Source organism: Elaeis guineensis, chromosome 2, assembly GCF_000442705.2.
Source record: "Elaeis guineensis isolate ETL-2024a chromosome 2, EG11, whole genome shotgun sequence".
NCBI lineage: Eukaryota > Viridiplantae > Streptophyta > Magnoliopsida > Arecales > Arecaceae > Elaeis > Elaeis guineensis.
The window spans coordinates 87,996,340-88,016,714 of NC_025994.2; the positions used below are offsets into that span (position 1 = coordinate 87,996,340).

General features: G+C 33.2%; 2 protein-coding genes across 3 annotated transcripts; both read left to right on the plus strand.

Moving 5' to 3' along the window:
• Positions 1-1,861: 1,861 nt before the first annotated feature.
• Positions 1,862-11,439, plus strand: LOC105054891 (adenylyl-sulfate kinase 3). Of its 2 annotated transcripts, none has more exons than XM_010936520.4 (7): positions 1,862-2,218; positions 2,350-2,481; positions 4,201-4,350; positions 4,592-4,710; positions 4,799-4,883; positions 7,549-7,595; positions 11,185-11,439. In XM_010936520.4, exons 2-7 carry the CDS (start codon positions 2,358-2,360, stop codon positions 11,281-11,283), a joined length of 624 nt encoding a protein of 207 aa, XP_010934822.1. In that variant the 5' UTR covers positions 1,862-2,218; positions 2,350-2,357; the 3' UTR covers positions 11,284-11,439. The 2 variants fall into 2 exon arrangements, with proteins under 2 accessions (XP_010934822.1, XP_010934829.1); XM_010936527.4 differs by having other exon boundaries at positions 1,866-2,143.
• A 2,704-nt stretch (positions 11,440-14,143) lies between these two features.
• On the plus strand, positions 14,144-19,939 carry LOC105054879 (cytochrome b-c1 complex subunit 7-2, mitochondrial). The gene is made up of 4 exons (XM_010936515.4): positions 14,144-14,395; positions 14,491-14,648; positions 17,925-17,972; positions 19,754-19,939. Exons 1-4 carry the CDS (start codon positions 14,290-14,292, stop codon positions 19,820-19,822), a joined length of 381 nt encoding a protein of 126 aa, XP_010934817.1. The 5' UTR covers positions 14,144-14,289; the 3' UTR covers positions 19,823-19,939.
• The last annotated feature ends 436 nt before the right edge of the window (positions 19,940-20,375 follow it).

Consider the following 20,375-nt stretch of genomic DNA (forward strand, 5'->3'; position numbering starts at 1 on the left):
ACGATAGTTGCTCGAGATGCCATCAGAGCAGCATGATCATGATGTTCCATTCAGACTGGACGGACCATTTGAAAAAATTTAATTTATATGAAATCAACTTAGAAAAAGAGATGAAGACCAATCTCTTTACGAGTTTTATAAATGAGTGCGATTTGATTGCAAAAAAGAAAAGAAAAAAAAATATAAATTTTAAGATAAATAGTAGAGATATTCTTGGTATAAAAAATTAACATACGTAATAATCAAAAAAAGATATTCCTTGATTTCAAAACTATTATTTTTATGTATAGTATAGATAATAATTGTTTGTAAGCTTTATCTTTTTGAAGTGACAACATAATGATTTATATAAAAGACAACATACATTTGTAGTCTTTATATTCAAAATATCTATGCAAAAATTAGATTTAAATCTTTAAAAGTGCTTTTAACTATATTATAGGTTTCTAGCTTATTATTCCATATAAAAATGGTAGACTGTTTATAATTCTTATATGACGAGTGTATCTAAAGATTTCTTGAATATCAAAGTAATGATTGTATATGGACCCTAAGTGGGCCTTCAATTATAGGTAATTTTTTGATTTATGATTTTTATAGAATAACTATGAATACTCTTGCACTTTTTGTGTAAAAAAGCATCGAAGCAAGAATTATAAAATAGCTCAATTAGAAAAAAAAAAAAAAACACAATGCAAGATATAGTAATATAGTTTGTGGTTTTCATAAAACCATCATGGTTGTAGATAATATAATTTGATATCGTCAACATGAAATGGCCCAGTCGTGATATTATAATGGATACTATGTGTCCCTCGTGTTTTTTATTTAACATGCAAAATTTAATATTCTAATTAATGACATTATCAAGAAAAACACATTAAGAATGTCCAAATTTCAAGACAATATAGTGTAGTATTTATAGAAGCAATTATTTGTTATTGTTTTAGAGATTTTTCTTGTGACAATGAATGTCATGGAGGAACTGGGATGTGATTCTAAACATTCATAACATGCTATTATGGGCATATGATATTATTAATGAAGTGATGTAAAGGGATTGAGTTTGGTGCAGGAAGTAATTCATAAATCATTGCTAAGTTCTATTACCTTTAATTTCTTTTTTCAACTTTGATAATAAATTAAGCATTTGCTTGAATCATACAAGACATGACAGATAACACTAATCAACATATAATAAAAGAAGACAATGATTATAATATTTCGTAGGCATGTGATTTAAGCACGTACGCATGCAAGTCAAATATATACATTATTTTTCAAACATAATAAAACATATACATTCATCCTTATAAATTTAATGGATCGATCTTTTGACAACTCGTGACTTGACAAACTCTTTTTCTAATTTACATAAATTATTATTTTTATGTGAATTAGTTGTTAATACATTCCACACATTGCAGTGCTAAACAGAATGTCTCTGAAATCAATACATGAGTTTATCTCAAATGAAATAGGAACTTAATGAATTTCCAAGTGACTAAGATATTTCACTAACTTAATAGATATATACTATGAAGAGTATTTCTAGCTATTGCATAATATAATCAGAGTTACTCATATTTTAATAGCATACAAAAAAAAAAAAAAAAATCATAGAGACATATATCTACCAATATGTCTAGAATATTAACCAAGATATTAACATACATCAACTTATATCTATCATGATGCTGACAATTAATATCTTGCATATCATATCGATCTTTCGGACTTATATATATGGATTTAATGCTGCTGCGTGTTTCGCCTCCCCAAATAAAATGATGGCTGCGACAAGGACCGCGTTTTTGGCACCGAAGACATGCGTATCTATTAAATATATTTAGTGCTGACTAAATTTATTTTGAAAATAGTAAAATATAAAGAAGATTTTCTTGGAAGGGGTTTGATTCTCTCGATCTTTGACCGGAACCGAACCGTCTTACACGCTGATTACTCTCCGATAAGTTCCCATTCGAGCATGTATAGTCCGCAGATCCCGTTCGAGATTCCGAATCCCACGGATTTCATCTACTTCCTCTATTTATAGTTGCGGATCCGTCCACCCCTCCCCCCGTTCCGTTACTGTGCCCGTTTAAACTCCGGGAGAAGTCGAACGAATTGCGTTCTCCAAGAGGTATTTCCCATCTCCCCTTCTTGATATAATCGTCGATTCTGTTTCGCTTCCACCGAAGGGAGCATGAAAGAAACGGTAATCTGATTGTTCGTGGTTTCCAATTCTTCATGATCTTGGCGTTCTTGTCGATCTTTCTTGATAGATGGTGATGCGATTTTACTTGATTTGATGTTTCTTTTTTGTCGGATTGGTTCATGTTGGTGAAGAATTAGCAATGGCTTCTGTTGGGAAGTCGACGAACATCTTCTGGCAAGAATGCCCGGTCGGGAAGCTCGATAGGCAGAAGTTGCTGAACCAAAAAGGTTGTGTTGTTTGGATCACGGGTCTCAGCGGTTCAGGTTTGTCCCAAAAAAAAAAAAAAAAAGAACGGTTCTTTGATTGGAGATATGAATAAAAAAAATAATCTTGAATCTTGATTGTGATCCTGTAAAATCGGGGCATTAGGATGTGATGTCGCTAACGCTGTAGGATACGGTGGATATGTGCTAATTGAAACAACCATTGGTTTAGAAACTTTCTCTAAAGTTGCACGGATATAAACTAATAACAAAAGTTAATTGCTATTGGTCTTGTTAATCTGTTTTCTCTGAGACTAGATTGTTGTGTTACCAATTATTGTCGCAATTAAATGTAGGCCCGAGTTATTCTGAATTCATGGAACATTATCTAGCATTACCAAGCAATCTGATTCGGCGGGTTTCCTTTTTACACATGATGTCTGGTTATGGATCATCTGCTAAGCCACTGACAGAGACACATGTTTATATTTAAAAATGCATTTCCTTTTTCCTTTTTTTTTGTGGTGAATGAGATGCAAGTATTTTTAAATTGTTGTTGTAGATTCCCAAGTTCAATAAATTTTCTCGCATATTTATCCACAACTATTGTTGATGAAGATTCGCCATCTTGATATGAGACCTCGTACCAGTACCATGTTATTACAATACTAGTACATGGTTCGGTACAGTTTGAGATAGTGTACCAAGTTCGGTACGATACGAGATAGCATATTGGTACAAGACTGGTATGGTATGTATACCTTGTATCGGATGGTACGAGGAGGTGGTACAGTAGACCATGATTGTGATTTTGTATCTTATACACTGTTTTTAGAATTCATATAGAAATAATTTTCCTTGGGATGCTACATCTTTTCTTTATTATCTTAGGATGGTGGATGCGATGATCTCTTTGCAACATGAAATGCATTATAACCTCCATGTGGTTTTTTGGTTCATATAACTTTATCTGTTTTCTGTTGTTTGACAAATGAAATATAGCTTATTAACTACCAAGACAGAAACTCGAGACAATCACTCAAACATGGGAATACCAGATGCCTCTACATTTATTTTCTTATTTGCACTGAGGCTGGTCATTTTTGCATGTTATTATAATGAATTTCAGTTCCTTTCTCGCTAATTATCAAATGCATATTTTCTTTGGATATTTTGTTGGCTGTTTTTAAATCTACATGCTCTCCATTCTTGCTTACATTATGTTTACTATGTAGAAAATATAACTTGCTCAAGTTCAATAGCAACTGTGTAAGTCCCCTAGATGTTATATTGAATGGAATCCACAAATATTCAAGGGCATGAAATTGGGAACATCTACATAGTTGAATTCTAAATGTGTTATGGTTTTCTTAAATCTTCATGTTCCTTCCTCCTCTTGAATTCTTTATTTCTTGGGCACCACGACCCCTCTCCTAGAAATCTCAAGTACAGTGCTTGAACTTTTGAAACTGTGAAAACTAGAAATTCTACAGTTTTGGAAGTCAAACTATATTTTCTTGGATATGTTTGGTTGCTAGAGGTAAATGGTTTTAAAGAGGAGACTATAACTTGGAGATGTAATAGTTTGTGAACTATAGCAATTCTATTCAACAAATCCGCCCATTTCCATTTTCTTGAAACTTTTGATTTTGCACACCCTTTTTAATAGATGTATGACCTGGTTCTGCCTAAGGCATGCCAAATCATTGAGTCATGATGGTTATAGTCAATCAAAACAAACCTATAGCTACTTTTTTTTTTTTTTGTGGTTTTATCCAGGGAAAAGCACCTTGGCATGTACATTGGGTCGAGAGTTGCACTCTAGAGGAAAGCTTTCTTACATCCTTGATGGTGACAACCTTAGGCATGGATTAAACAAGAACCTTGGATTTACACCTGAAGATCGTGCAGAAAATATACGCAGGGTTGGTAAGTATATTTCTAATATAACTAATCACGACAATGAGTTACATTTAATTTTTCTATGGAGAAGAAGTAAAGGGAGGAATAATTAATTTGGAACAATAATTAATTATATCACTTAGTGAACTAATGATTTTTTTTGGGTATTAGTATGCCAGTGAACTAATGCATTCTTTGGGTATTAATATGCCTTTTTCATGTTCCTTTTTACCTTTTCAATGATTTTAAGATACTTCTCTTCTTTTAGGTGAAGTGGCAAAGCTCTTCGCTGATGCGGGTTTAATCTGTATTGCAAGTTTGATCTCTCCCTATAGGAGAGACCGAGACTCTTGTCGTGCATTATTGCCAGATGCTAGTTTTATTGAAGTTGGTGTCTCCCATCAGAATGTATTTATTGAAACCAAAATCAAACTTATTTCAGATAATGATTTAAACTTATTGTAATTTTTGGTAGGTTTTCATGAATATGCCTTTAGAACTGTGTGAGGCAAGGGATCCTAAAGGTCTTTACAAGCTTGCTCGTGCAGGAAAGATAAAAGGTGATTTTTTTCATTTTACCTGACCTAGAATGGAACATCTATGCCTGTATAGAATACTTACCCTGACCATGTAGCCTTGTTCCAACTATTCATGGTCTGTCCTGTATAGAATACTTGTGTCTGCAAAGTTTCTTGCCTCTTAGCATAAGAGCAGACAAAACCTAAATTTTAATGTGCTTATGGCTTTTGTGCATCAGTAATGCATCATGGTTATTATTTATTTTTCCATTTTTCTTACTGAGTATGTTTGAGCATGTTCATTGATATCTTATAATATAGATAAGAAATAGATCTGCTCCATATTCTTCCTTGATGCATGCAGTATTATGGTGATTGCATTAAAAAATAAAGCATACAAATCAATAACATAATGATTCCTGTGAAGTTCTACCAAAAGGTGATATCATGCTTATAACACATGCCCATGAACTGGTCATATGCACATCCCGGGCTCTGCCGCCATTTCTGTCAGGTGGCTCCCCAGGCCCATTCCTGTCGAAATTTGTTGTGTTTGTTGTTCCTAGCAGTGTTTCATTTTTATATAACAAGTTTGTGAGAACCTAGATCACCATATTGGAAGATGTGTCTTGGAAACATGTTGCACTAGTGTACACCCTTTGAAAGTTTCCTGTTACGAAAATCTCTTGTTGTTGCTTCCAATTATGTTTTTATATATTAACAACATTTTCAGCTCACTTTCAAAATGCTTCTTGTGCATTTCTCTAATGTTTCTAAGCATTTTCCACATTTGAGACATGGAACTGAATTCTGGTGCTTGATGTGTTTCATGAGATGATGAGAATGCTTGGTAGCTCAGAATACCTGCATCAGACTACTCCCTTGAAAACTGTAATTATATCTGGACTGCCAAAAGTTAAGTAAAAGAAATACTCCTAATGTCGATATTTGTAGCTTTGCTGGTATAAGCTTGTTTTAACAAGTGCAATTGATGATTTTCTTATTAAGAGGTGTTTTCTCATATGAAAGCACCTCATCATCGTGATTCTAGATATCATGGTTAACCAGAATCTCTCATGAGTCTGTCTTTGTTGCTTTCAACATCTTTACAAACAATAGCAGGTTTTATTCATCTTTTAACAGAAATAATTTTTTTCTTCAATACATCCAGTCAGCAATATTTTCAATCTGCAGCATTCTCCACCCTCAAGCATCGTGAGCCCATGAGTTGAGCGTACATGTCATCTTCTTTCCCCTGATTGTTATCTTGTTTCATGTTAATCAAGATCTAATCTTGATTCTGTTATAGCCTTAGATTAAGTGGCCTTTGATGTAGATTTAGAAAGTTGTTAATAATGATTCTCATTTGATAGAAAAAATTGTTACGACATTACCTACCTTTGGGCCAGCAGAAACCCTAATCAAGTTGTGAAAATTTGTGGGTGCCCTGAAGAATGCAAGAAAGATCGTGCTTCAGTACAGTGGGAATGTGAAATCTGATTTGGAAGTTTTCTTTTTTGCACTAATGGCAAAGATTAGGACATATGAAGAGAAAGAAGATGCTGAAGTAGAGAAAAAGTTAAAGGGGATAATAAAGGAAAAAAAGAAAAGCTAAGAGACAAGAAAAAGAAAAGTGTTTCAGATTTATAAATCGATCCCATCAACTAATCTTACCGGTTTTGTTTACTAGTGCTTGGCATGTGTGAAACACATGAGAGAAAGATGGATAGCCATGACCCTTACTTTTTTAAAAAAAATTGTACTGATAAATGCACTCTCACCTTTTTTTGGTATGTTATTCTGTTCTCTGTTAACATAGCGGGTTTTGAATGAAGAGATTGTAATTTGAAAGAAGAAGGAAGAACAAGGTGCAGGAATGGACGGAAGAAGAGCAAAGCATAAATAGAAAAGATAACATTGCTTAGCCTTGCATGCAACCCAACCATGTTACAATGTGTCATCATTATTTGCAAATTAATACACCAGATTTTTTTAAAATCATAACAGACTTCTTTCTTTTTAATTTTTATTCTATTCATCAAAAAAGCTGTTAAGCTAAGGTACTTGTTGGTTGTTAGGGGAAGCATGCCATTCACTTTCTCATGATGAAGCCACCATTACATTATGTTGACTATTACAGGGATTGTCATTGGAAAAGCTTTCAGCTTTTTCTTCATTTTTTGCATGCTAGGGTTGATAATGTATTATGCTATACTAATTTAGTCCCCCTTAAAACGCCTGAATCATCTGTGTTGGATCAGAGTTAAGAATCCTTCATCAATTTTACATTTTAAGGTGTGAAACATCAAAAATATTTCCATCTCTATGTTGTCACAGATTATACGTTCTTCTCTTAAAATCCCTGACCCCTTACAGAAAAGGAAAAAAAGCACCTGGTAAAGAATCAAATCCAACTTGTCATTTCTTATAAAATCAAATTGGTTTCTCAAAAGTCTAAGATGTAATGCTTTATTTTTAATTTCAAGTATGGCCAAAAGTAAGCCATGGAATACTAAGCACTTAATATTCCCAATCAGTCAATTTCAGTTGTTACATTTTTCATTTGTTCTATAGGAGCTTAACCGCCCAAACTTTCCGCAGTTAATGGACATTGCTAGCCTTTGTCATTTTCTTTTAGTCAAGGATACATTTCCTACATATATTTCATAATTATGTCGCATCTTCTAAACTGTAATTTGCATTGCAGGTTTTACTGGAATAGATGATCCATATGAGCCACCTTTAAATTGTGAGGTACATCTTCATTTTTTATTAATATATATTGTCATTCTATATTTGCAGTATATATCACGAAAATACTTTTTGTTGTTTGTCTACATAATGCAAGGCAAAACTCGGGATATCTTGTCATTAGCCATTGTAACACGTCCATGAATTAATTATATGAAGTTATGCATGTTGTGAACTGAATTACTTCTCCTTTATGGTGCTAAAGATTGAAAAAAATAACTTTCAGAACTGGTCACTCATGATGTGCATGTCTAATGTTCTTTTATGTTTGCAGTAGAAACACTTTACAGAAATTTCTTGGGGAAGTCTTGAAAATGCGAACTAGGTGGAAGATCTTGGCTTGAGTAGATCAGTTTCTGATCAAAATAGTTTGACTCAGTCCATGTTCTGAAAACTTGAAGAAATTTGAAAGACACAAAAGACATATGTTAAATCCATGAAAAAACTTAAAAATAAAAGAAAATAATAATATCTCTGATATTATTTTTGCTTTTTCTTGCAAAACCTGTAACATAACAAGGTCTAAGAAGTACCAAGCGTAAAGAAAAATTAGTATGTCCAGAGTTCTTGTCATCTTCACATCCAAAACTTATCTTATCAACATCAGTTTGTGCGAAGACTACCACATATAGGTAGGAAGTAATGCATTTCCGGTTACAGATTAAGTTTGGGCAGCTGCAGACCGATGCTCAGGAGTTCTCATAGTCTTGGAAAGGAGGAAGACAAAGTGTGAAGATGACAAGATTTAGTATGTAGAATTGCTTTCCTCTTTGAAGCACAAATAAAGGCTGGATGTCAAGTTGAAACATAGGCAACAAGAATTCCGAACGCAAATGATTACAGATTACATTGTTGACAAGCAGAATAAAAGGCTAGAGAGAACTATTTGATTAGGCATAAGTTACTTGTGAGTTAAAAAAAAATGCTTAGTTTGGATTTGAATTGAGTTGGATGCTCTGAAGAGGCAAGCAGTGACTGTCATGTGCTAAAGCTGGCATAAATGAATGGTTCTGACTTGCTTCAATCCCTTTCCATCAACTATGCATGACTATATACGTCTGAACAAGTTCATGCTGTTGTGAGTCAAGCAACAAAAGCAGATCAAGCCAACAAAGTTTTGGACCATGTAGTTCTGATAATTCCATGAGTATTTTACTTGTAAAAATTAATTTGATCATCAATTTTCAAAACATAGTTTTGGGATTTTGAACCTTTATCAGGGAGTCTCATCTGTGAAAATACGTTGCTTGGCATGATCTGAATCAAAGTGACTGAGATAAGTAGAAGAAAAGGAGAGAATTAATGGATCATTTTCAACATATGGTTACAATGCATTTAGTCCAGATAATTAGATGACATTCTTACATCCTTTGTAAATGGCCATATACATCTCTTCAGGATTAACATGTGCATGGAACAGATATGACGATATGTTTTCTAGATAGATCTGATGAATAGGATATCTGGAAACTGCATTCATCATATCAGTCGCATATTATCAGTGTTTATGCCTAATTACACCAAAGTTCGAGACTCTGAATATTTAGTGTCAGCATTCTGAAGTATCCCAGTTAGCTAAAGTTTCTACAAAACATGTGAACATGGAGCGTTTTTGAATAAATTATTTCAAACCAATGTGATCTATTCTGGAAAGACAAAAACACTGGGTAACCAGAGGCTCAATGCAAACTTGATACCATGATGTTTTGCCTTAATTGATATTAGTGTTGCCTATTCTTCTAGCTTCTCAGGCTTTTACGCATTCGATTATCATGAGGACAAATGATAATCAGGCAGGATACTTCATTGTGCAGTGATTATGGCTAAAATATTTTGTTTTAGAATAATAAGAAACAAATGAAACAGACATATAATTTTTAAAAGAAAATGTTCAATCACTGCATTTCAAGTCAAGGTTCTTTGTACTGGTGCATACTGCTTTGTACTGGAGATACCGTACCATACTGGTACCAAACCAAACTGGAGCATATTGAGTCTTGGTATGCCAAACCAACCCTTGTACCGGATATATTGGCATTGTATCAGTATGGTATCAGTACAAGGTCCAGTAACGAGATGACAAAACTTGTTCCAAGGAACTTAGTGGCGTCATTTTGCAGTGTGGTTGTTTTCCATATGGATGATTTATAGTCATCTCTTCAAGGAGAAAAAAGATTGTATACTTCAAAATTTTGGTATTTTTCTCCCTGTCCAGCCATTGATTGCTATCATAAGATGATACGTTGCTGACAGAAATATTCTCACACATCATCAGATTTTCTGACAAATACTTCTCTAGTGAAGGGAAATTGTTCTCTCTAATGGAGTAAAATTGTTACAAAGAGATAAGAACTCTCCTAGGTTGACTGTGTTCATTAATTATATTATTAATAAAATTGTCTGCTACAATTATGCTATATTGATCAATCATTACTTTGTTTTATTTCCAGCCAGAGAATGTCTTATCCAACCATATGTCTGGTGTTTTATGTTCCTCCATGCATTGTAAACTCAAAGAAAGCTGTTTGTAGAAAATGATATGATATGTTCAAGTTGCAAACAGTGCCCGCATGATGAAAAGCTTATAAAAAATGGGGGAATTTTAGGAAATGTTTAACACTAATCTCTAATCTCTACCATATATAACATGAGACCTGTGGGAAGCCAACAACATGCTTCATAAATTCTATCCCTTTTTCAGTAAATACAGGTCTTCTCTTTCACCTCTCCCCTAGTCCTGTTCCAATTTTTTCTCTCTGTTTTTTTTTCTTTTAATGTGTGTTTTTGTGCATGTGCCTGTTTGCGCTTACGGCATGCGTATGCCTGCACTTGCTTCTGGGGTGGGGGGATTTGGTATGTCTACAAAAATGCAAGTGTTTTTATCAGTTACATAATTGAAAATTATTAAAAATGGAATATGTTACCAGAAATAAAAAAAATCCTCAAACAATCTACCAGGTGATGGGATTACAAGCAAGCAACTATCCATCAAGCATATCATGTGCCACAGATACTAATGATATTAAATATCCTGTTATGGTAAATGGTTTTGACATCCAGTACTGTGTGGTAGGCCAGTTTAGGCGAATGGTTTCAGTTCATCTGAAACATTGTGTCAAGATACTAGATTAAAATGGTTTATCTTGAAGTATCAATATATTTTGTTTGAGATTTTGTCCCAAAAAGATTAAGATCAGGAACCAAACATAGAAAGAAAAATCAGTTCCATCTATTCAAATTTTCTTCAGCCATGGTTGTATGATCTTAACTGCATTCAAACAAAAGAAGAAGAAGAAGAAGAAGAAGAAGAAAAACTCTTTTGAGGTTTGTATAAACTATGCAGTAATATATGTTGCTCGTTTGCCTATAATCTTAGTGCATGGACACCATTACTTCATAAAAAGTTTACAATTACCTGCAAAATAAATAAACAAGAAGGGGAATGGAGCTTTTCCTTTGAATCGTGGAGAAGCTACTGTATCATGTATTTTTGTTCTTTCACATGCTTGTACTTGAGACTTATAATTTATGTATACAAGTTTATTTCAGTAACTATATGCCTAATCTAATAATATTTGCCATTTTCTTGCAGATAGAGATAAAACAAGAAAATGGATTTTGCCCTCCTCCCTCTGACATGGCAGGAGAAGTTGTAACTTATTTAGAGGAGAAAGGGTTTATGCAAGAGTAGCAAAGATATGCGTAGACTTCATTGCTGATCTGCTAACTTGCATTATCTTGCAGTCCTTGGAGATTATTCTTTGTAATTGTGGTACCATGAACATGAAACTATTCCCCCCATTTTGATCTATCATAATAATATCTTTTAGTTCATTGGTGAAAAGAATTATTTGTCCTGAAAATTTATATCTAGATGGATGCTACTTTGTTAAAATAGTGTTGCCTAATGTTTGGCTTGCCGAAGACATGTATGCTGCAATGATGCTGCAGATTTTACCATTTCAAACTAAATCATGCTGTTTCAAAATAATTGTTAAAAGAGATGAGGTCTTTCTGATAGGTCAATGGATTGCATGCACCAAAAGGCACTGTAATCATTGCAAGAGAAATCTGGTAGCAGTTGACACCAAGGGAAAAAAAATGAAGAAGCATGAAAAGATCCACGATTCTCTTCGATAAGAATCCAATAATTGCTTTTGATGGAAAGATCTCAGGGTACATCACCAAAAAAAATCAACTGGCACGGATGCTTACTACAAATTATAATTCAGATTAGAAAATTACATCAGGCCATTAAACATAAACTATACCAATTGACACTTTCACTTTTAAATTGGCTGATCCTGTATTAATTTGGCAGATTTTAGACATCTAAAATTCAAAAAATGATGAGGTTCAATATAGGATCATGTAACCGTGGATTGCATCAATTCACTATTTTAATTTGGTTCTCTAAACAATATATCGTTTATACTTAGCCTGTTCCTCAAACCATTGTCAGTTCTATACGGACCACATGGTAATGTTATATCCATCTACACGTGCATTATATAAAATTTCTCCATGTGCTTGATAAGTTGTAATATCGTAATTAAATAGAACTTACGTATATCCCATCCATAAACAAAGTCTTCCTATATAAATTCAATGCTGGTCATACATGTCTGTAACAAATAGTTCAACTTTCAAAAATTGATCCGGCTAAAACCAACCATCTCAATAGGAAAAGATCCTATCAACTTAGCACGACTCAATCTCCACCTATACCTATTTATCAAAAGCAAGCTCTCGTACAATCCGCAAGATCCGAGTAAAATTGTGGTTGGATGATACAATCCCTTCTCACTTTAGGCATAAGATGGAGGCTCAATTATGATAGATATAATCATCTTAATTGTTGCCTGAGCTCTAGGTTTGCTTTGCTCGGAGAGAAATTATTAGTTGAACTAGGTCTAATTGGCAATATAAATTCCGAGATAACTGAATTCTAACCACTATTTTGATCTTGGATAGCTTAAGTACGAGAGGACAACGTCGTGAGCGACCATTGGATTGGTACTTTAAAACTGCTGCATCTAATAATTTCTCTTGCCAGTGGGCTTGTCTTTTGGGACTGTTATTTTGAGAATAAAAAATTCATCCACGAACTTATATTTTTTTACGTAAATATTTTTTAAATAATATTTAAATAAAAAAATAATTTATTTATATGTTTTATATATTAAAAAATAATTTAAAAATCTGTTATCTATATTTTTTTTGTATTATTAGTTTTCTGAATAAATTGCTCACATCTGTCTATATTTTCATAATATTTTTTATTATATAAATATTATTATAATAATATAATATATTATATTATATTTTATATATTATAATATATAATATTATATAAATATATTCATAAATATAGATAATATAAGTTATATATAATATAATATAATATAATATAATATAATATAATATATAATATTAAAATAAATTAAAATAATACATTATTATATTATATTATAATTTATTATTATGATAATAATATAAGATATTAATATTATATTATAGTAATAAAATAAGATATTATACTATAACATTATATTATTATAATAGTATATTATATTAAAATAATAAAATATTATTGTTCGATAATATTATTGTATTAGGTTATATAAAAGATAGTATTATATACTATTATATTATTATTATGGGGTTTGGGTTATATCAGGAATGAAATAAAAAAAATTATTTTTTTGATTAAAATTATATTAGTATTTTGTGGATAAATGATATATATGAAAAAATAATTTATTCATATAGAAAAATATGAGAAACTGGGTAAGTTGGTCACCAACCTCCTTATAATATTTATCCATCAAAGAATGGACCCATGGGAGAAGTGAAAACCCATGTGGTAAGTCACTTTTCATATTTTATGGTAAGTGGAAATTCATAGAAGAGATGAATTTTGGTATTTTTTATGGAATAAAAAGTGGTGATATTTTTTTTTTTTCAAAATATCTTTTAAGCTCTATGTCTAAGATTTTGTAAAATATCAATAAATGGTTACGATGAAATACTAAATAGTGATATAATATTATATTAATATTATATTAATATTTATATAATATTAATATATATCTTAATATTTATATAATATTAATATTATAATTATAATATTTATTATATTTTAATATTATTTTAATATATATACTAATATAATATTAATATAATAATATATATATATCTATATTATTAAATTTATTATATTAAAATATTAATATTTTATTAATATAATATCAATATATAGTAGTATTATATTAACACAATAAATTATTATAATTTAATAGTATATTATAATATATTAATATTATATTAATATTAATATTTATATAAATTTTATGAATAAAAAAATATAATTTTGTATATATTAAAAATATAATAAATATTTTTCATAATTAAAAAAAATAAATATTCAACCAAACACTCTGCGATCCTTCTCCGAAGCAAACGCGTCTTCGAGGGAGGCAGAGGGTAAGGGATAAACTAATATTTTTTAAAAAATAACAAATAAAAAAGCCAGGCAGCCGTCCAGCGCCGTTCGATTTCTTGCGACTTTCTATTTTCACGCCTGGCACATCGACTGGTTAAATAAAGATCGCAAGCGAAACGATGGGAGGAGGAACAGCCACAGCAGCCGCCGAAGAAGAGTTGGAGGGAGGGGTTTGGTGGAGATCGTGTTGGAATGGCGTCGTCGTCGTCGTGGTTGCAATCTTTTTTTCTCAATCCCCGCCGAAACTGGTTCGCCGCCCAGCACTACAAGGCCGTCTCCAAGCGCCTCAAGAAATACGGTCCGATCTCCCTTCTTCTTTCTCTCTCTTAGGGTTTCTGGTCTGGAGATGGATTTTGATTTTGGTTTTATGGTTATTTTCCCCTTCCGATCTAGGGTTGCGTTACGATGATCTCTACGATCCGATGTACGATCTGGACATCAAGGAGGCGCTGGCCCGGCTCCCGCGCGAGGTGGTGGACGCCAGGAACCAGCGCCTCAAGCGCGCATTGGATCTCTCCATGAAGCACGAGTACTTGCCGGAGGACTTGCAGGTCGGTTCTTGTTCGATGCTCTCGTTTTGCCTTAACCCGTTTTCTTGATGGTAATCTAAGAAGGTAGAGCTGGTACCTGGTTCCTGATCCGTGTTGGTATTGGTATTATTAGATCAAATTATTGATTCGTTAGCGTTCTCTTTTATAATTCGATGCTTCTTTGATTTAGATGAGATAGTACCCAAAATATAGGTTTTTAATGATTTTGAACGATTTATGGAAATCTAAAGAAGATCGATTTGTCATGTGGCGCCTGATTTTCTTGTTTATATGGGTATGTTTTGTTACATCGATTTATTTCTTTACGGCTCCTGTAGAATTGAATTCTTCTTTTGTTTATGTGAAATTAGCAAAAAAAGATATTTTTTTCTCATTGATGTAGAATGTTTCTCTAGAGGGATCTGTAAAAAAAAAAAAAAAGGATGTAATATGAGCTGCAGTTACATCGATAGCATTGAAAACATTGCCCTTTGAGTTTTCTATAAGAACCGGTTGTCTGCAAAGAAGGGTGTGGTAGTAGTGTTCTAGGCCTCTTTAAGAATATGGCTATTGTTGATGGAACTTTTAGTTTGGGCCAAGTTATGCATGTGCTCTTGACAAGATTTGTTGAGTACCTCATAAAATACTATGTGGAAGGATGGATTGTGGCACATGTTGATTGGTGAGTGGTTGTGGAGATCAGAATATAAGAGTCTTATTGTAACAAAGGAAAGAATAAAAAGAATGTGTCTAGAAGTAATTATTAAGTAACTATTATTTTCTGAGATTCCCTTAGTTAAATTCATGCTGGATCAAGTTGTCAGGTTACCAAGAATTCAGTATGATACACATGGTGTGAATCATGTACCAGCTTTGACTAACCAGTGTTGCAGTGTTGTGTTGTTGCACTTTGAAATGCCTGAAGCTGCTTGAACTTAAGAAGTTGTGTTGGTTTTACATGACTCGTTCTCCAACATTGCTTCTATCTCCAAATTTTCACCAACACTTTACCTGATTTGGAGTTTGTGGACTGTTGGTTTGAGGTGGGAGAAGTTATTTTTCAATATGTAAACCCCATTTTTAAGAGTTCTATATGGCTTTTTGTAAATTTCGAGGATCACTTGTTTCAGTATTGTTCCATAATTGTGCTTTGCAGTCATAAACAAAGCCGTTGGCTTGTTATTTTCATTCAGTTTTGAAAAGGTCTTTAGTATTTTTTAGGAACAAAATAGGAATTTTAAAATAACTGGAGGCATATTCATCCAAATTGGTTGAAGTTCAAGTTTTGATATATCATGATTGCATCCAAATCACAAACATCCTAACCTTTACCTTTTCTAATGAGAACTTCCCAGAAGTCAGGAATATAGTAAATATTAATAAATTTAAAAGAATCAGATTATAACGCTAGTGACCCATTGTGTAATCTGCAGGCATCCTTTTGAGTATGAAACATGATATTTTTGAATTTATTTATCAGTGATCAAAACATCCAGAAATGAAGATGTTATGAGTAATCAAACTACATTGCTATACGCATTTAATAAAATACTATGCATCATTATATTTACCAAATGATCTTATTTATTATCTTGCATAAATAATGCTTCATGATGGATCTTGAGAAAAGAATCTAATGTGGAGGAACAGCATAGGTTCCATCTTCTGGATATCATTCCTGCCAACCTTTTGTATGGACTTTGAGATGAATAACAGCAGGCGACATCCTTTTAATATAGGAGCATGGTTTGAAGATTATCTTGGCCTGTGCTCGGAATATGATAGAGGCACTGCAAAATAGTTCCCACTTTTGTTTCACCAAAAAGACCATTGCTATGAAAATGGGTGGGATCATTCTGAGTACTTAGCCATGCCGACTTAGCACTAAGTAATAGATAACCTACATCATACGTAGACATGCAATGCATGCACATGTGCGTGCCTAGTTCTAAGTTGCATTCACTAACTCAAGTCCACCTTAAAGTTATTCCACCTTACTAGCATTGTCAGGACTATACAAAACTGGAGAATCTTTGCTACTGCAAACTTTAGGCCATATACAACTATAATACCTGACTAAAATATGCTTAAGTCTCATCTATCCAAATTCTGAAATTTTTTGTTGATCTAGCATGATTTTTTGCTACAGGAGAGAACCCCTTCACCATTGTCAACTTCATTCATGTTAAACTTGAGTCTAGATGTAGGTTGTCAGATAGTCCTATACTTAGAAAGAAATCTTGGCTTGCAGTACATCAAGGCCATTAATCAAAGTTAGTTATTGACAAGTCAATATGTGAATTCAAGAGAAAATCTTTATTGATCACGAGAAGGCAATTATCCACTCCTTGCCCACCTAGTGGCCCAGATATACTTTTATTGTACATCTTCACTTTTATACTCATTAAAATCATGAAACATTTAAATTATTGTATATGCCCACAAGTCCATGCATCATGTGTTCATCTGCCCGTTGAGCTTCCAAGTTGTTCATGACAATAATGCTGGTTCTAGTATTTGTAGGATTCCCTTTGATTCCACTGGATGAAGAATGATTACTTTTTACAGAAAAGAATTCTGAAACCTAGAAAGGAGACTTCAGAGAAGTTGGTGTGCTCCTTGTTGGTTTCATCAACTCTAAAATCTATTTGTATAATAACGCTTTTTCAAGAGACTTGCTACATAGGAAACTGAAGAACATTATTATGAGGTATAGATGGTCTTAGGGTTCATGTAGAGAAATCAGTTGATCCTGTCATATGTCTGCATGGCATTTATCTTTATGGGCTAACCATTCTGGCTTTATCCATAAAATTATTTAAAGATTATATGTGAACCAGCCCTTCTTCTCTACCTTTCTTTTTGTAGACTATAGTATCATGTTTTAAACATAGATATAACTGAATAATGTATTTCATGTACTTGCGTAGTACATCCAAGTTTGTGGCATCAAATCCTTTTGTTTGCTATGAATAATCCAGCTCATGTAATAATATCTGTAGGTATTGCGGCAATGTAGCTGCATACCTTTTATGGTTGCTCCTTTGTTCCCCAGATATGTAACAACCATACTTTTAAAATGGTCTGCCCGCTGATAGATTGGAGTACTTCTCGTTTGGCATTATACCAAACTTTCAAGGGGTCCTTAGCCTTGAAAATCATTTTTTTTCCTCTCTTAGCGCGCCAATTGTTAAAATAAAATCCATGTATATAGTGTCAACTTGGTCATATAGTTTTGCTTTTCACATTTATATTAATCACTGATACCAACCTTTTTTATTTTCTTCTTCTTTGCAGGCATTACAGACACCATTTAGAAGCTATCTTAAGGATATGTTGGCTCTTGTAAGTGTTTCTATGAGCCAATTTTACCTAAACATTTTGTCAGTCAGCTTCTCTGGTTACTTAGAATTTGTCTTTATGTGGCATTTTTCCAAGCATGTGTATGGTATCCTTCTGCAATTTGTGTCTACAAACATTTTAGAAGGACAACCTTTTGCTCTTCTCTGCCGGTTGATTGGGGTTGCATTGTAATGCAATGCTAAGGCAATAGTTTATACGCCATTTTCATAATAAATTCTATTTTTAATGAGTAGTTGTTTGAAGTCTGCTAACATTTGCTTAGCAGCATTGCCATTTAATCTACTGAAGCTTCTAGATGAACATATGGCTTGTCAATTTGAAAAGTAAGTGCGCTTAATGTTCTTTATATATGGTTATATAAATAATAATTTCTAATATACTAATCGATCAATATATCTAATATACTAATTGATATGGTTTTACAAACAGACTGAATTTTTATTTGCTTAGCCTTTTTTGAAGATATTGCATATATGATAATGTGCTACATTTAAGTACACCTATTTTGTAAGCCTTTCTGTTTCTCATATTTTCACTTGAAACTGGCATTGCTCTCTATTTCATGGAGGCAAAATGCTTTGGTGGCTCTGCTATTAAAAGCCAACACACAGGTAGTGGGTGTGCCTGCCAGACCTTTCTGTTTAGTCTGATAAAAGTAAAATGATTTTATTGCATGCTTCATTTGGGGAAACGCACTCATGCTCAAATGCAGCCAAATAAAAAAAAGGGTATATTCATCCATTCGCATAAATAAATTTCATCAGGCAACCATTAGATAGTCCATCATTTGCTTGCACATGCTGGATTCATGGTGAAGAAAATCTTCTATCTTCCAACTACCAATTAAATGGTGTCTACCTCTTTCATTCATATCTGTAGTCCTCTATCTCTTTCTTCGCTTAAGTCTTATTATCTTTAACAATTGCAATCAGAAGTTCAGAACCACCTCTCTCTCCGTGGTTTAAATTCTGTGGGATGAAAGTGTTCTAGTTTATCCATGAAATTGGATGCCTTGCTGTCCTGCCTTATCACGACAATGATCATGAATCCTGGTAGATATTCTGTCTTTGTCCCCTTTTTTTTCTTTTCTTTTTTTCTTCTTTTCTTCTTCCTTTCTTTTCTTTTACCTTCTTTTATTTTCTTTCCTTTTTTGTTCTTTTCTTATCCTTTTATTATTTTTTCCTTTTTCTTCTTCTTTCTCTTTTCTTTTTCTTCCTTTTTTTTTTCCTTTCTTTCTTTTTCTTCTCTATTCTTTTCTTTCCTTTTTTCTTCTTTTTTTTTTTTCCATTCATTTTTCCTTTTTTTCATCCTTCCTTTCTTTCTTCTTTTTTCTACTCTTTGTTGAGGTGAGTTTCAGAGTCCCAACCTTGTTCCGGTTCCATTTTCTCCTTATAGAAATAAAACGAGACAGCCAGGACGTGTGCTCCATTCTGCTAGAACTTAAAATCTGGCCTCTCTCTCATTCATATCCCTGTCTGAAATCAGGAAGACCCAACTGTTGATCCACCTAACATTTTATCTGAAATTGTTGCCATAATGTGATCATAATAGACTGGACGACTGTAAATTGCCTTCAGATTATGGTACTTCTAGCAATCAGTACATGTGATGCACTTGACTGATAAATAGAACATCCGATGAATGACATGTTGAGCCACTGATTCTATTAATTTTCCTTTCCAGCTTATGTAAGTTCATGCTATGTAAGTGGCCAGCTTAGGCAAGTTCATTCTATGTAACTGGCAATTTTATATTCATTGCAGGTGAAGAAGGAGAGGGCAGAACGAGAGGCACTGGGAGCTCTACCCCTCTATCAGCGAAACATTCCATGAGATATCTTGCAAGGATGCTACTGTTTCTGATATTAATTGCGACCAATAAAATAAAACACTGTTAATGACATTGGATGCTGATTTTGGTCTATGTAATCATCTTTTTAGAATGCTTTATCTTTCATGTGTTTGTTTTGGTAATCATCACTGAAATATGCATTCTCAAGTATTTTTCAGATATTAGGAGGCAAACCTGGCTGTCATGGAAAGACCATCTGATTATTGGAGGTTTATAGATAATAAGTTGTTATTAGTTATGAATAGTCTTCCTGAATCACAAGTAGTGGTAGTGTTGATGCCTATTGAAGGTGTTTCTTTTGGTCATATGGGACAGTCTCATGACTGACATCCGAGGGTGTTCTCTGTGTCCTTGGTCGCAACCACTCCTTGGACCATCAACTTAAAAAGAATGGATGGGGATTTTAGAAGTGCTCTTTGGACCATCAACTTAAAAGGGATGGATGGGGATTATAGTAGTGCTTGTTATCAAACAATTGGGTCTATCGTCATCATCATCATTAAAAAAAAAAAAAAGGTTCTCTGTTGGTGGCCG

What these genes read in the sequence shown, in the direction of transcription:
- LOC105054891 (XM_010936520.4), top strand. Translation starts at nt 2,358, where the DNA reads ATGGCTTCTGTTGGGAAGTCGACGAACATCTTCTGGCAAGAATGCCCG. An exon ending in AGAAAATATACGCAGGGTTG is followed by an intron (nt 4,351 to 4,591) that starts GTAAGTATATTT and finishes CTCTTCTTTTAG; the next exon opens with GTGAAGTGGCAAAGCTCTTC. An exon ending in AGCCACCTTTAAATTGTGAG is followed by an intron (nt 7,596 to 11,184) that starts GTACATCTTCAT and finishes ATTTTCTTGCAG; the next exon opens with ATAGAGATAAAACAAGAAAA.
- LOC105054879 (XM_010936515.4), top strand. Translation starts at nt 14,290, where the DNA reads ATGGCGTCGTCGTCGTCGTGGTTGCAATCTTTTTTTCTCAATCCCCGC. An exon ending in CAAGCGCCTCAAGAAATACG is followed by an intron (nt 14,396 to 14,490) that starts GTCCGATCTCCC and finishes CTTCCGATCTAG; the next exon opens with GGTTGCGTTACGATGATCTC. An exon ending in ACTTGCCGGAGGACTTGCAG is followed by an intron (nt 14,649 to 17,924) that starts GTCGGTTCTTGT and finishes TCTTCTTTGCAG; the next exon opens with GCATTACAGACACCATTTAG.